The following is a 15,398-nucleotide window of genomic DNA, read 5'->3' on the forward strand; positions in this document are numbered from 1 at the left end:
TGCTCTTCTCCACGCACTGCCAATACCCTCACACCCCTCCCAGTGGTTTCTCTCTGGCTCAGCAGGCAGCATCAAGCCTAAGCAGTATAATTTTTTCTTAACTCTTTAATGGCTGGACTGTACTAACCTTGTAATGACTGGTCACTAGCAAGAACCACACTTTCAATGGCTGAATACTACTGGCAACCAACCCTGTAATGACTTAGCACTAGCAGTAACCACACTAGTAATAGCAAGGCACTAGCAGTAAACAGGCTTGCAATGATTAAACACTATCAGTAACCACACTTGTAATGATTGGGCATTATTAGGAAAGCTTGTAATGATGGAACCCTACAAATAAACACGCTTGTAATGACTGGACACTGCCAGGAACCATGCTTCTAATGGCTGGGCGGTGCCGACAGTCATTCTTGTCGTGGCTGGACTCTGGCAATACCAGTGCTTGTAATAGCTGAACACTAGCAGTAACTGCTTGTAAAGGCTGGACGCTAGCAATGGCTGTTTGCACTGGCTAGATCCTAACACTGTTTGAAGTGTGTATTGGCTGGACCGTAGTAGCAACAAGTCTTTCAGTGGCCAGATACTAGCAATAACCATATTTGTACTTCCTTTAGCACTAACCAAATTTGTAATACCATGACACAAACAGTAGCAATGCTAATGACTGGACAGTGGATGTAACAACCCTTGTAATGGCTACACCCTACCAGTAATCATGCTTGTAATGACTGGTTGCTAGCAGTAACAAAGAGTAATGACTGGATATTAGCACAAACCACTTTTGTAATAACCTGGCACTAGTAACACTTGTAGTCCCTGAATACTAGCATTGGCATCATGTGCAATGACTGAACTATCTGAAAGAGACACGTTAGTGATAGATTCCTTACCTTAGAATATCCCCAGGCGTCAGACTGGATCCGGAAAGTTTTGCTTAGCAGTACCCTTGCGCGTCAGTAGGTGGTGTCGTGCGGCTCTGTGTCCATCACTGGTGTCGTAAGCGCCGAGATGACGCCACGGAGAGTACTTAGACGCCACCCATGCGCGCTGCCGTCAGTTATTTCTTTTTCCACGCCAGCAAGTGCAGATCCGGATTGAGCACGTACCTTAGTCACTTTTTGACTACTATTTTGAGACTTTTTGTCTCCTCTTTTCTCCTGGTGCACGCAGGGATGCCTGGCTTTAAGTCCTGTGGGGCCTGTCGCCGGAATATGACGGTGGCGGACCCCCACGATGTTTGCCTCTACTGCCTGGAGACTGCCCACGACTTCGGGACTGCCGGGATTATCGAGCCATGGCCCCCAAGGCCTTGCGGGAGCGGCGTCGAAGTTGCTGGAGGTCTGGCATTCGTCACGCCGCCGCTCCGTGTCCAGGGGCTGATCCCGGCACCTCGAACGGGACCGGAGCAGTCGCTCCTCCGGCTCCAAGTCTTCACCTTTGGATTCCGGTAAGTGACGCCATAAGAAGAAGTCGAGGTAGCGTGTTCGCTCTCCGACGTCGCCCAGCCGCTCCCCGGAGGCGGACGCGGGGGACAGGGGCTTTGCCCCGGTGGCTCCTCTGGAGTCTGGGAGTCCGGCGGCCTACCCGCCATACCCGGGTCCATCGACGACTACCGAACAGGTGCAAGAATTCCTTGCTACCATGGACCGCCTTTTTAGGCCTCGGGCTCCTGTCTTCGGGCCTGAGGTCCTGTGTCCAGATCCTGTTGGCCCGGCGGCTCCGCCACCGGCCCCGGCGCCACAGCATCCAGCACCAGAGGCTCCGGCCCCGGCGCCACGAGGTGCGGCGTTGCCGGCTCCGGCGCCACCCTCGGCTCCACCCTTGGCTCCACACTGGGTGCTGTTTATTCCTTCCTTGCCCCGGTTCCGGGACCATTTCTTTCCGGCCTGGGATCTGCATTGGGAGACGGCGCTGGTCCGACCCAGTCAGCCCCGTTCTCTGCGCCGTTCGTCCCTTCTCCGGCTTTGCCGCCGGGACCGGCTCCCTCTAAGCCAGAGTCTGACGAAGACTGGGAAGCGTCCGAGGACCCTCTTGCCCGGCAATGTGACTCCAAGCAGGATCGGGTGGGCGACTTGGAGGAGGCAGGCGACCTCGATGTCTCCTCTGACCCGGGGTTCGCCTCCCCCTTAGCCCCCCCCCCCCTGCCTACGATGGAGGAAGGTGCCTTCTACACAATGGTTCTCCGTCGGGCGGCTGAGGCCCTCAATCTTGACCTCCCCACGGTGGCCCTCAAGACCAACCTCAACGAGGTGCTCCAGACTGCGTCTACTTCGTCTGAGCCATTACTTCCCTTCAATGACTCCCTTACCAACGTCCTCTTGGGCACTTGGTAGAGGCCGGCCACGGGGGGCCTGTTGGACAAGAACGTCGCCTGGCGCCCTGTGACCCTGCCTTTTTGACTAACCACCCTACGCCGGAGAGTCTGGTCATTCAGGCCTCTACGTCGCAGAGTGCTTTTCCTACAGCCCCGCCAGATAAGGACTCTAAACTGCTGGACCAGTTTGGGAAGCGGTTCTTCTCCTCGGCCAGCTTAGGGCTGCGGTCAGTGAACACTGCCTGCTTGTTGGGCCGCTACTCCCACGCGGTGTGGGATGCCGTCGCGCCGGTGTTGCCTCAGTGTCCCGAGGAGGTGCAGGCTGTCCTTTCTCAGGCAATTGCTGAGGGTAAGGATGCGGCTAAATTCGACGTTCGGTGTGGGTTGGACACCGCTGACTCACTGGGCAGGGCGATTTCTCACGCCTGGTTGCGTTCGACTGGGTTCTCGCCCGATGTCCAGAGCTCGCTCATGGACATGCCCTTTGATGGCACTCTCCTGTTTGGCGACAAGGCGTACAGTGCCCTGGAGAGCTTTAAGGATTCGCGGGCTATGGCCAAGTCCTTGGGCCTTTCTACTAAGAGCTCGGCCTCTCCTGGTTTTCGTTCCTTTCATGGCCACGGCCACGGTAGAGGCAGTCAGGCACGTCCGTCCCCTAAGCCTGTGTAGAACCAGCCCCTGCTCGGCCGGGGTCGCTTCTTCCGCAGGGGCGTGGCGGGAACCCGGCGCGCGGGTCTGTCCACCTCCACCCCCACTGCTTCCGCTGCCAAACCTTCCTAATCTGAGCTTTGGGGAGCACCGAACGCTGGTGGGTGGCAGGATCCGCTACCACCTCCCTCACTGGTGTGCAATTACATCCGACAAATGGGTGCTGCAGATAATCTGCCACGGGTCTAAACCCCCCCCCCCCTCCTGCCATGCCAGCTTGGTGCCACCGCATGCTGTGGGATCATTTGGCTCTTCTCCGCCAGGAAGTCACGGCCCTCTTGGCGAAGGGGGCCATCGAGTGCGTTCCTGGACCGGAAGTAGGGAGTGGTTGTTATTCCCACTACTTTCTGGTCCCTAAGAAGGACAAAGGGGCTCTGTGCCTCTGGACGTGGCTGGAACATCAAAGCATTACCTTGGTAGTTCAACACCTGGCAGGTTCTCTGAACGCCAGGGCAGACGAACTCCACCACCGGTGCTTGATGAATCACGCATGGCGTCTGCACTCGGGAGTGGTGCAAGGTCTCTTTCAGCAGCGGGGAGAGCCTTGGTTAGATATATTCGCCACCGAAGAGAACGCGCAATGTCATCAGTTCTGCTCTTTGGAATTTACAAGGTGGCACTTGCTCGGCAGCGCTTTTTGGTGCGAGTGGAGTTGGGGTCTATTGTACGCCTTTCCACCTATACCACTACTGCCCAGAGTGCTGAAGAAGATTCGGCGCGATCGGGCCCATGTCCTCCTTCTGGCTCTGGATTGGGCACGAAGATACTGGTATCCAGAGCTACTCAGCATGGCTATCAATCCGCCGGTCCGTCTGCCTCTTTGGGAGGATCTTCTGTCACGGCAGCAGGGGACAGTCCTCCACCCGAACCTGTCCAGCCTCCACCTCCATGCATGGAGATTGAGCGTCAACAGTTGACCACTTTCGATCTCCCTCCTGAAGTCTGTGATGTCATCTTGGCAGCCAGGCGTCCCTCCACTAAAGCGGTATACGCCTGTCAGTGGAACAAATTTGTGGCATGGTGCACAGCGAAGGCTGTGGATCCCCTTTCCGCCCCTCTTTCTGAAGTTCTTCTGTTCCTTCTTTCTTTGGCCCAGCAGGTCTCTGCTCTGGGCATTATCAAAGGTTATCTTTCGGCCATCTCCGCCTTCTTGAGGCTTCCAGATCAGCCTTCTCTTTTTAAGTCCCCGGTTGTTAACCGTTTTCTTAAAGGCATTACGCACACGTTTCCTCCTGTGCCATTAATCATGCCTCAATGGGACTTGAATCTCGTTTTGACCTATTTGATGTGTGGTCCTTTCGAGCCCCTTCATACCTGTCCTTTGCGTCTTCTTACTCTTAAGACGGCTTTCCTGGTCGCTATCACCTCTGCCAGGAGAGTGAGTGAGCTCCAGGCTCTTTCTTCCAAACCTCCTTTCCTTTCTGTTCATCCGGACAAGGTGGTGTTAAGGACCCGTCCTTTTTTGCCAAAGGTGGTCACGCCCTTCCACATCGGGCAGACCATCGCTTTGCCTAGCTGCTTTCCGCCTCCGCATCCTTCGAGGGAGGAAGAGAGGGTCCACCGTCTGGACCCAAAATGTGCACTCACATTCTATCAAGCGTGCACAGCAGTTCCGTGATGGATGACCAGCTCTTTGTTGGCTACGTGGGTGCCAAAAAAGGTCAGGCTGTGCACAAACGGACCATCTTTCGGTGGGTCGTTCTGTGCCTCAAAGCATGTTACTCCTTGGCTAAGAAGGAGCCTCCTGTGGGGCTGCGTGCCCATTCTACCAGGGCAACTGCAGCCACTACTGCCTTGGGACGTGGCGTCCCTTTGCAGGACATTTGTCTGGCAGCTACGGGGGCCTCGCTGCACACGTTTACCAAGCATTACTGCCTTGACAGTCTGGTCCAGAGAGACGGCTTCTTTGGCCGTTCCGTGCTCCGTGACTTTCTGGTGTAATCTTGTTCGCAGACCCACCACCGGGGTTGGTATTGCTGGGGTATCTATTCTAAGGTAAGTAATCTATCACTAACGTGTCTCTTTCAGATGCACAAGTTACTACTTGTGTAACTATAGATCTGTAAGAGACATTAGTTAGTGATGGATTCCTTACCGCCCCACCCATCCACCCCGTTCTGCGACCTGGTTACTAGGATTAAGGTCATCCTTCTTAGGGCCCTAGTTTTCTGCACCAATGGTCTGTATCTTGCATGGCTCTTTGTTCCTGGCACGGAAAGTCGTGTACAGAATTGACGTCCGCGCGCATGGGTGGCGCCTAAGTACTCTCCGTGGCGTCATCTTGGCGCTTACGACGCCAGTGACGGACGCGGAGCCGCACGACGCCACCTACTGACGCGCAGGGGTACTGCTAAGCAAAATTTTCCCGATCCAGTCTGACGCCTGGGGATATTGTGTAGTAACGTGCTTCAGTTGTAACACTGGAAGAAATATGTAATGTCTTGACCATATGATTAGCGGTACATGTTACGCTTGCAGTAAACACACTTGTAAAGGTTGGACCCTCGCACTAATGATGGGTGTGATGGCTGGACACTAGCAGCAATGCATTTAATGGCTCAGCAGTAGCATAGTTTATTAGCCATCTATAGTACAGCAATCTGTCTACAGCAAAAGTGTTGTTTAATATCTACCTGTAGCAATATCTACAGCAATAGCATTGTTTAATATCTATAGCAAGATCTCTGCAGCAATATTGTTTAATAGATCCATATCAATATCTAAAGCAGTAGCAACGTTTAATATCTATAGCAATATCTATTTACAACAAAAGCATCATTTAATGTCTGTGTGCGCCAATATCGTTGTTTAATATCCATCGTCTATAGCAATCCCTATCTTCAGCAATAGCGTTGTTTAATATCCATCCGTAGCAATATCTATCTACAGCAAAAGTATTTAATATCTAGCTGTAGCAATATCTACAGCAAAGCATTGTTTAATATTGATCTGCAGCAGTGGCATAGTTTAATATCTATAGCAATCTCTGCATCGGTAATATTATTTAATAGAGCCATAGCAATATTTATCTAAAGCAGTAGCAACCTTTACTATCTACAGCAATGTCCATGTACAGCAATATTATTGTTTAATCATCTTCTAAAGCAATATCCATCTTCAGCAATAGTGTTGTTTAATATCCATCTGTAGCAATATCTATCTACCGCTAAAGTGTTTAATATCCAACTGTAGCAATATCTCCAGCAATACCATTGTTTAACAGCAGTCTGCAGCACAGCAATCTATCTACAGCACAAGTGTTTTAATATCTACCTGTAGCAATAGCATGGTTTAATATTGATCTCCAGCAGTGGCATAGTTTAATATCTATATCAATCTCTGCATCAGTAATATTTAATAGATCCTTAGAAATCTGTCTAAAGCAGTAGCAACCTTTTAATATCTATAGCAATATATATGTGCAGAAATATCATTGTTTAATAATCCTCTTCTAAAGCAATATCCATGTTCAGCAATAGTGCTGTTTGATATCCATCTATAGCAATATCTATTTGCAGCAATAGCATTGTTGCATATTCATCTATAACCATATCTATCTACAGCTCCAGCCTCATTCAATATCCATCTATAGCAATATCTATCTACAGCTCCAGCCTCATTTAATATCCATCTATAGCAATAGCTTTCTACAGCTCTAGCCTCATTTAATATCCATATATAGCAATATCTATTTGCAGCTCCAGCCTCATTCAATATCCATCTATAGCAATATCGATCTACAGCACTTGCATCGTTTAATATCCATCTATCTACAGCTCTAGCCTTGTTTAGTATCAATCTAGAGCAATATCTATCTACAGCTCTAGCATCGTTTAATATCCATCTATACCAATATCTATCTATAGCACTAGCATTGTTTAATATTCATCTATAGCGATATTGGTCTACAACAATAGCATTGTTTAATAGCTATCGAAGACCTCAAGCTTAACTGATACAAACTCATGGAGTCAACTTCGTGAATTATGCTGAGATGTCAGTTGACCAGTCAGTTCCATTTCAGCTTTCCATAATTGTATGCATGGCATCAGCACATGGCTTGGATGAAACTCTTTAAAATTGAAAGTTGACAAGACCAAAATACTGTGCTGTTCCATCAGCAGGCCCTCCCGCATGCGCTCAGCTGACTTCTCACAGTCATGCAGTGCTGCTAAATCTTCCTCTATCTGCAACCTTGGGTTCCTTATTGATGAGGGTCGGTCTGTCTGGTCCGGTGAAAAGACTGACCTCCCCCCTGCTTTTCTATGAGGATACCCTGCAAAATTCTGCCTCTTCTTCCAGGCCATTCCCATCCCTTTGTGGTGCAGTCCTATTCTCAGCAGGCTACTTTTTTAATAATTTGCTAATCTTGGGTTACCCAGGTCATGCCCTCCCCCACACCCTCCCTTTAAACTTCCTTGAATGCAAGCGCTCGCTGCTAGGCTTGTCTCGTCCTGAGCAGTTTTCTGCATGTGATGCACTGGACTCTGTACATTGATTTTCCTATCCTGAAAGAATTGTTTACAACTGTGTGTAGTACACTAGGTGATTCACCAGTGGGACCACCATTTCGTCAACAGAAATTCCAAATGGACCACCCCAAGCATATTTTGCGTTCTTTTAACGGCAGCCTGCTTACCATCCCCAAGTTTAAAAGGGTATGAGCAGGTGTCGGGCCTTTTCTGTTCACGCTTACGCCTTTTGAACACATTTCCTATGTCTCTCAGCTCTACTAGGGAACTGTTGCCCTTCAGGTAAGGTTTTAATAGTGTTTTCTGATTCACAGTTTGGATCTGGCTATTATTCCCAGGATACATTCCAGGTGTCAGTTGCGCTTTTGCAATTTAAAAAAAATATATATAATTTGTAATGGTTGGCCTCTCTCCCTAGCAATGACTGGATGCTAGCAGTATTAATGCTAGTAAACTAACAGCGGGGTCCAATAGGTTAGCGGACTAATGTATCCACTGCAGGGTATGTGTTTGAGCTCATGATCACAGGTTTGAATCCTAGCACGGCTACTCAGTCTTTCATCCTACTGAGGCTGATGACCATTATTTGAGTTGTGTAACGAGAGACGTCTGTTTAAAAAAAAAAAAAAAAAAAAAAATCAATTTAAATTCGAAGATGCCCAAGAGTTAACGTGTGTTTTACAAATACAGGTTATGTTAACTACGTGTGTAAAGTTTGTACACTGGTGGTAACTGCATTTGTGATTGCAAACCATTGTAGTAAACGTGCTTGTAATAGATGAACTCTACCATTGTCAGTATATGTAATATCTGATAAAAGCAGTAACCGTACTTGTAGACTCGAGTAGTAGCAATGAGTGTAATGGCTGCCGTCTACAGGAACCGCACCCCTAATGGGGAGATACTACCACAAGGAACTCTTGCAGTAGCTGGAGAGCTGCAATAACAATGTTAGTAACGACTGAATAGTAACTATGCTTATATTGTGTGGATCTAACAGTAACCACACTTGTAATGCTGGACACTAGCCAATATACGGCATGAGTTGACTGGACACTAACCGTAACCACGCTGGTAACTGGAGGGTGCGAGTGGTGTCCACGCTAATAATTGATGGACACTCTTAATAACCGTGTTAGTGATGACTGGGCACTTACAGTTCTAATGCTTGCAATGTCTGTACGGTACAGAGATGCCCACTAGTAATAGCTGGACCTTAGCACCAGCAGTGGTGCTGTCTGTAATGGCTGGACACCTACATTACTAACGCTTGTATTGGCTTTATGCTAGAACTGACCACACCTAGCGTTATGGGCATGTATGTAGAGAGCTTTTGACTCTCTGCATCCTTCCCCACACCTCCTGGGAGCTCGTGTGCCAGTAGATGGTATTAAGTGGTTGTGGTGAGGTTGCAAGTCTCGTAGCCTGTATCTGGCACAGTCTTGTCTGTAGCTGCTGGTCCTGTCCAGGGGTGATATGTGGGAGTCATCAGACATTGCAGTTGTCTGTATGGTGGAAAGTCTCCGCTCCTTTGTCGACTGCGAGGAAGAACTTGGTGAGCTGATAATTACTGGTCACTAATTGAAGGATTCGCTGGGGACCAGAAACGTCCACCACGCAGTTTCTATACTGGACTGTGAACTCTTAAGTAGATTTTCAAATCGATACTGTTAAGGTGGGGGAGTTATAGACTTTTTTTCTATTTTAAGCAGTGTTTTTGCATCCAGCTAGCTTGTCAGAACGAATTGGAATTTTCCGTTAGATTTACTGCCTCTACTGCATTTGCAGCTAGGATTTCTATTTTAAATCCTTTTTTCTGTATTGGGTTTGGAGTGTGACATTTTTGTTTTGTTCTGGCCTCTAATGTAAAACCTAATCAGTTAGGTTTGAGCACTTTTAAGTTGCTAGTGCAGGTAATTCCCAGCAAACTTCAATTTGAATCCTCCTCTCTCAAAACCCACGTCCTCAGTTTTCAATACCGGCTCACCTGAACTCCCACCCCCCTGTTATGTTGATTTGCATAGTGCACTAATCACCAGAAAGGGTATTGCGGTGCTTAGGCAGGTGTGTAGGAGAGTGGTCCCCAAGGTTCTTATTGAGGTCTTCAGCTTTTTGCGGATCTCAAGGAGTGAGTAGGGGGCTCTGATGGGTTGAGGGAGGTCATTCCGTGTCTTGAGTGACATGTAGAACGAGCGACCTCCAATTATGCTTTGTTGATGCGGGAAGTGAGTGCAAGTGAGGCAGAGCACAAGTGTCTGGTTGGTCGGTTGGTGAAAGTGTATGCCGCTTTTCAGGTATTCTGGTCCTGTGTTTTTGGGCTTTGTATGTGTGGGTGAGAAGTTTGAGTTGGCTGTGCTTGTGAATGGGGAGCCAGCGAAGCTTTCAGAATTGCTTCTCCTTGCATCAGTCTGCCTATGTTAGATGTATAAGAAAGCAGCTGGGGATTCATTGCACAGGCAATGCACGTTTCAGTCCCCCATGTTGCAACATTTATTTGCACATTTCAGAGCAAGCCTGCCCTATTAATTATGTGGCAGCTAACGTGACTTCTACTAGATAACCCTGATGTGGGTTCCTTTGTTTGTTCTCTGTCCCTTCAGGAAATGCTTTTTAAATTTTGAAAGATCCTCATGCTGTAGGTGGACTTAGCTTGAGTTGTTGACCCGGGACAAATATACATTTACAACCTGCCTCCTTGTGTGCCGCCATTTTAATACGCACAGCCGTTGATCCGATTAGATACTCTTCTGGTTCATCCTCCATGAGTCCTGATGTGCTGGGCTCTGACCCTAGCTCCTTCACATTTGTGTGGTTTTGTCTGGTCTTTGTGGTGTTTTCGTGTGGCTGCTACTGTCAAGTCTTCACATCGTTCTGAGTGTTTCCACAACATCCCCCACATTGCTGCTTGCCTCCCCCTGATTGTGTTCGTCTTTGTGCTCCTGTAGCATGTTGATGTTCTGTGTGGGTGGCTCATGAACTACTGCTGTGTTGTTGCTCCGGTTCAATACAGACTCTTCTGCCAGTCCTCCAAACGGACCGTGCATGTTAAAGGAAGCGCTAAATGTCTGTGTTGGGAAGCACATCGATGCCCAGTGCACATGCGTGTGCCACCTATAACTAAAAACTTCATCCACTGATTCATATTCAGATATTCATCCCACCAGTTGATCGATAGTGTGATTTCTTAGAGAACTTATTATAGTGCTATAATCTAGCCAATGAAAAAGCAATGTTCATTGGATACTCCTTGCATGCATGGAAGCCCCCAATGCCCCCACCCACCCCCAGAGCTGTCTAGCTGCAACAATGTACGCGTTCCCAAAAATATTGGATGGTGGCTAAGTGTTTCCTCCATGTTGATCCCAGTGAGATGAGTTTTGACTAATGATTCAAGCATTGATGGAAATGTTGAGAATTGTCCCCTTTTCCACGTTAATTGCCCCACCTCTAAAATGAATTCCCCATCCAGACCCATTCCCATCAGTGTAGATGCAGTGCGGAGACTAAATGTTTCTTCAAGCAGCCCACTTCCTTGGCTATCTTTCAAATCAGACTCTTGAACCTTCATGCTTTTCACCTCGAGACCTCTTCGAAAGTTACTCAACCCACTCCAGAAGGGATCTTTTTATTCTCCTATCTGATTGTCCTCTTCATAATTAATATTTCCAACACTCCTGAGATCAGTCCTTCTAAATATGCTAATCCAACCAAGACTTCCTGCGCGTGGACTTACTATTGCCTGGCAAAGTACCTGCTCCTTGTTCGACATCTCCGAAACTGTTAGTGCGTCCTTTCAGCCTGTATAATCAACGGAAATCTGAATTGTTGTACATTTTACTACTGCATGCTCAGGTTTGCACAGTATCTTGCCCTTGAGGCCTCAGTACCTATCACCCTTCGTTTTACCGTCCTGGTTCCAGTTAAGTGTATATCCCCAAGTCCATTTGTGACAAATGGGTTAACATGATCAATGCTGCTCCATTAATCACTCAGAAGTGTATTGGAGTGAGAGAACAAACTATGTGGAATTGTTGGATTTTGATCTGTATTTGCCACTGCCTTTTCAGTGTCTTTCTGGCTTCAACTTGCCAACTGGAAACCTTGTCGTAATGAAGCAAGCCACATGAGCAGCTGATCCGCTTCTGTCTATTGCAAACAGTTGCACCGTGCACTGCACTTGTATCGAGTTTGGCTTCAGGTGGCGGGTTACTTGCATGTGCCCCAGCTTTGCCCTGTCCAACTACATATGGTCAGTACTAACTCGATCTAGAGCAACCTGGATATATTCTGGGAAGATTTTGAGTCTCATTTTTGGTACTCACCCTCCTTGTCTTCGTGTTTAAGACTAGGCACGTCAATTGCCACCATCAGCAAAAGTCTTCAAGAACTGGTAACTTTATGCACATACTGACTCCAGCATCCATTCTCTTTCTCTGCCCCAGATCAGTGGACCCTTCCGTGCAAGGATCGTCTGTCTCTACAGATTTTGGCAGCTGGCAGATGGTATCGGAGGGTGGCAGTGTGCATGAGCAGGGGATGCTGAGCACCGGCACCTCCTACCCCTTCTTCTTCCCGGATGACCTCCCTAACAATTCTTTGTAAGTGGACTCAAAACTGAGGCCTGGTATGTTGGTGACCAGGCTGGGAGCCCTGGAGATAATTGCATTACACGTATATGGGCTTTTTTGTTCAGGTGAAGTAACTACACACACTCTTAAGATACAGAATCGGTCATAGCATTTTCTTTATCTGACTTTTTTAATGCAATGTGCAAGGTGCTTTACAAGTAGAGCAAGAGTTAGTATTGAGACAGTGTAGAATTGTGTGCAAGTTGTGCCTCTTGGTGGGTTTGGTTAGTTTACGTAGAGGGTATGTTGAGCTCACATGTATATTACCTACTGATATGCACACTATTATTTTACTGCTTAACTGTACGTTTAGTACATGTATTCTCTTTTTAGGTTTGCTATGTAATAGAATTGTTTAGAACGCTATGGCGAATTATCAACGTGTGTGTTCGAGTTGAGCAATCTGGTCAAACCTTTTGATTATTGCTTTTAGATGGAAAAGGACCAACTAGCACCATGATGCCTATGTAATGTGACAAAGTTGCCCACGGCACAGTAATTAATCCTGCACCAGTGCTCAATTTGTAAAAGCAGTACAAGGACCCAAGATATTTCTCGAATGCCACTGCTGTTTGTGTCACCACAAAGCCCTGCCACATCTCCTACCCCTATCATCAATGCCTCCTCACCACTACAGTCTTACTAAAGTTAGTTTGGACTGACTAGGTGACCCAGAGCCGTAAGAATGGCCTAGCCACCATGGCATTATTTTTCCTACCATATATTGAATAAACACTTTACTCCTGTGGTTACAAAAATAATAGGCCAGCAGCACCATGTGGTGAGCCTCCAGTAACGTTGACAGTGTTACGAAATAAGTGCTGGAGCCGAGCACCAGCAAACACTGGCTTAAGTTAAACTGTAGGCAAATGTACAACGCATGACCATGGACGACAGTGCTTAAGAGCAACATCGTTCCACTTCATCTGTCCTCAAGTGCATAGTTAGTTCCTGCTTCTGAAACTTGATCTGGGTAGGTGTTTTTTCGGCTCCACGCTGTCCTCTCCCACCAAAGCGCAAGCTACCTATAGTATCGGTCAATGCAATTATTCAACAACTAGCCTGGTCAGAGTGAACAAATAACACTCCTCTGCAGAATATTTAACTGAAATGTTTATATATTTCTTGCGGTTATTCATTCAGTGTACAGTCACTTTTCGCAGGCAATTCCATTCCATCGAGTGTCTGCAATGACTGGTGTATGTGTGTTCACTGAGAAACTTCCAATTATGATTCGTAAAAACCTTTCACATTCTACTTTGTTCTGGGCAACAAAAAAAAATCTACAAAAGGTCTGCACCTCAATTCAAATCATAACACTTTCTGGCTCTAATTCAGCTGCATTAAGATGCCTTTAAATCCTACCCCACAATCTGCAATTGGGAAAATCATGTAGAAATTGAATTAGCTAGATGGATAAGAGTCCACCCCTGTAATGAGTCTTAAATTGCCTTGGATAGAGCCAGTTCTCTTTAGAGTTATACACTAGAGTGATTGAACTCCATCTTTGCCGAGTTTAACCTACCGTCACCTGAATCTCTAAAGTTTAACAGTCATGTAGGTTTTCTGCTCGTTGGGATATTTCAAAGCATGGCCTCCACCATAAGCACCAAGAGGCTTTTAAACAAAGTCCAGGGCAAAGATGCAGAAAGGCAAGGATGAACGGATGGATACATTTCAAAAAGGAAAATAAAAAATGTACTGTCCCGTGAACCTTGCCTAGATCAGGTTGACCCTCCAAACTGAATGACTAGCATCTCGTAGCCTCTCTGATCAGTCTCCTTGCTCAGTGACAACTTTGAATGAGTTATGGCCAAGACTGATCAAAGTGTTCCTGCGACCAGTCCATTCGTCTAGCCTCTATGGAGGGATGTCAAAAAGGAAACCATTACTCAAGAAAACTACGTTGATTCCTGTGTTAAGGAAGCAAAAATCCATTTTTCTATACTCCTAAACTTACTCTGACATGCAACATTGTGACAACCCATGCTTTTTGTTGCTTATAAAACTAAAATGTAACTTTGTGGCGTGAGTTCAGGATTCTTGTGCATCAACGCTGTCGTAGGAGCTTAGCAGAGCTTGAGGAGTTTTTTAAAATATTGATTAATAATCATGTATTGACACTCTTGTGTTGGTCGAGATGTATCTTGACCGATTTGCAGCGGTATTTATTGTAGTGACGTTTCTACAAATGAATAGCTCATGGGAGTGACTCTTAATTCACAAAAATATCTTTTTTGTAGTTTTTGATATGCATTGTTAAAAAAACACTTTCCGCTTAAGACGGAATGGAACTCTGGTATACTGACCTTTTACCCCCCTTCACCTCCCCCTCTCCAATTCTGTACTCAAAGGTTGTGTAGATTTTCTGTTGGTACTATAAAGTTTTGTGCCTTTGCTGTCTATGTAATGTGATAGACCTGTATTTGAGGAATTGGGAAGATTACTGCAGGAGCAGGTCAGCAGTCACCCATGCCTTCCTTTCATAGATTGCCACATATTTCACTCAACAGTGCATCCCTGTACGGTCTCCGTCAGGCTGGGCTACCTAAGGCACACAACGGCATCCTTTGATCGGAGTGTATAAACTCTTGAATGGCACGCTGCATTTAGTTTTGCAGCTAAAGTTTGTTTCCCCTGTAGAAATGCATGCACTGATGCAAATGTGTTCATACTAATGCCTTTGTAAATAACCCTTCAGTGTACATACTGTTGCCAATGTAAATGCCCTTTTACCAGTGTTGGTGTAAATGTTCATACTGGCTCTATGTAAATGTACATACAGATGGCAGAGTAGTAATGGGGGGTAAATAATGGCATTCCAAAGTTCAGGGAAGATCAAGGAACAGCGAGCTTCCTTTCACTCCTCTCACAAATGTCATACATTTCTATTATTTGTAATGGCTTTCTAAACCTTTTCTTGCAAGGGATGCAATCCTCTCACTAACGCTTTCATTTTCCAAACTGTTTACAATTTGGGACCTCCTGTGTACGTCTGCATCAGTGACTTATACGAATAAGTGTAAGAAATTGGTTTTGGAGACTGCTCGTTTCAAGAAATCAATCGCAACCCTTGTCAGGGTAAAATCTTGGTCACTAATTTAACCTGAGTTGGACTCCTGGTAGCTATTTCACAGAACAGACCGGCTTAACTTAGTTGATGTATAAATTATTTAAGCAGTGCCACAACAACAAAGTCAAAACACCAAGCTAGAAAAATCACAAATCAAAAAAGAAAAGTAGTACATTTTCATAAAATGGCACCAAAATGAC

General features: G+C 46.6%; 1 protein-coding gene across 4 annotated transcripts in view; it reads left to right on the top strand.

Annotated features, from left to right (window-relative positions):
* MTMR14 (myotubularin related protein 14) overlaps positions 1 to 15,398 on the top strand; it is a 182,080-nt gene that overhangs the window by 139,858 nt on the left and 26,824 nt on the right. For 2 of the 4 annotated variants that reach the window (XM_085624263.1, XM_085624264.1), the window contains exon 18: positions 11,940 to 12,095. The exons of the other annotated variants lie outside the window; for them this stretch is intronic. In XM_085624263.1, the coding sequence (XP_085480389.1) occupies positions 11,940 to 12,095 (156 nt within the window). The remainder of the gene's footprint in view (positions 1 to 11,939; positions 12,096 to 15,398) is intronic. 4 annotated transcript variants of the gene reach the window in all.

The sequence above is a fragment of the Triturus cristatus genome, chromosome 9 (assembly GCF_964204655.1).
Source record: "Triturus cristatus chromosome 9, aTriCri1.1, whole genome shotgun sequence".
Taxonomy (NCBI): Eukaryota; Metazoa; Chordata; class Amphibia; order Caudata; family Salamandridae; genus Triturus; species Triturus cristatus.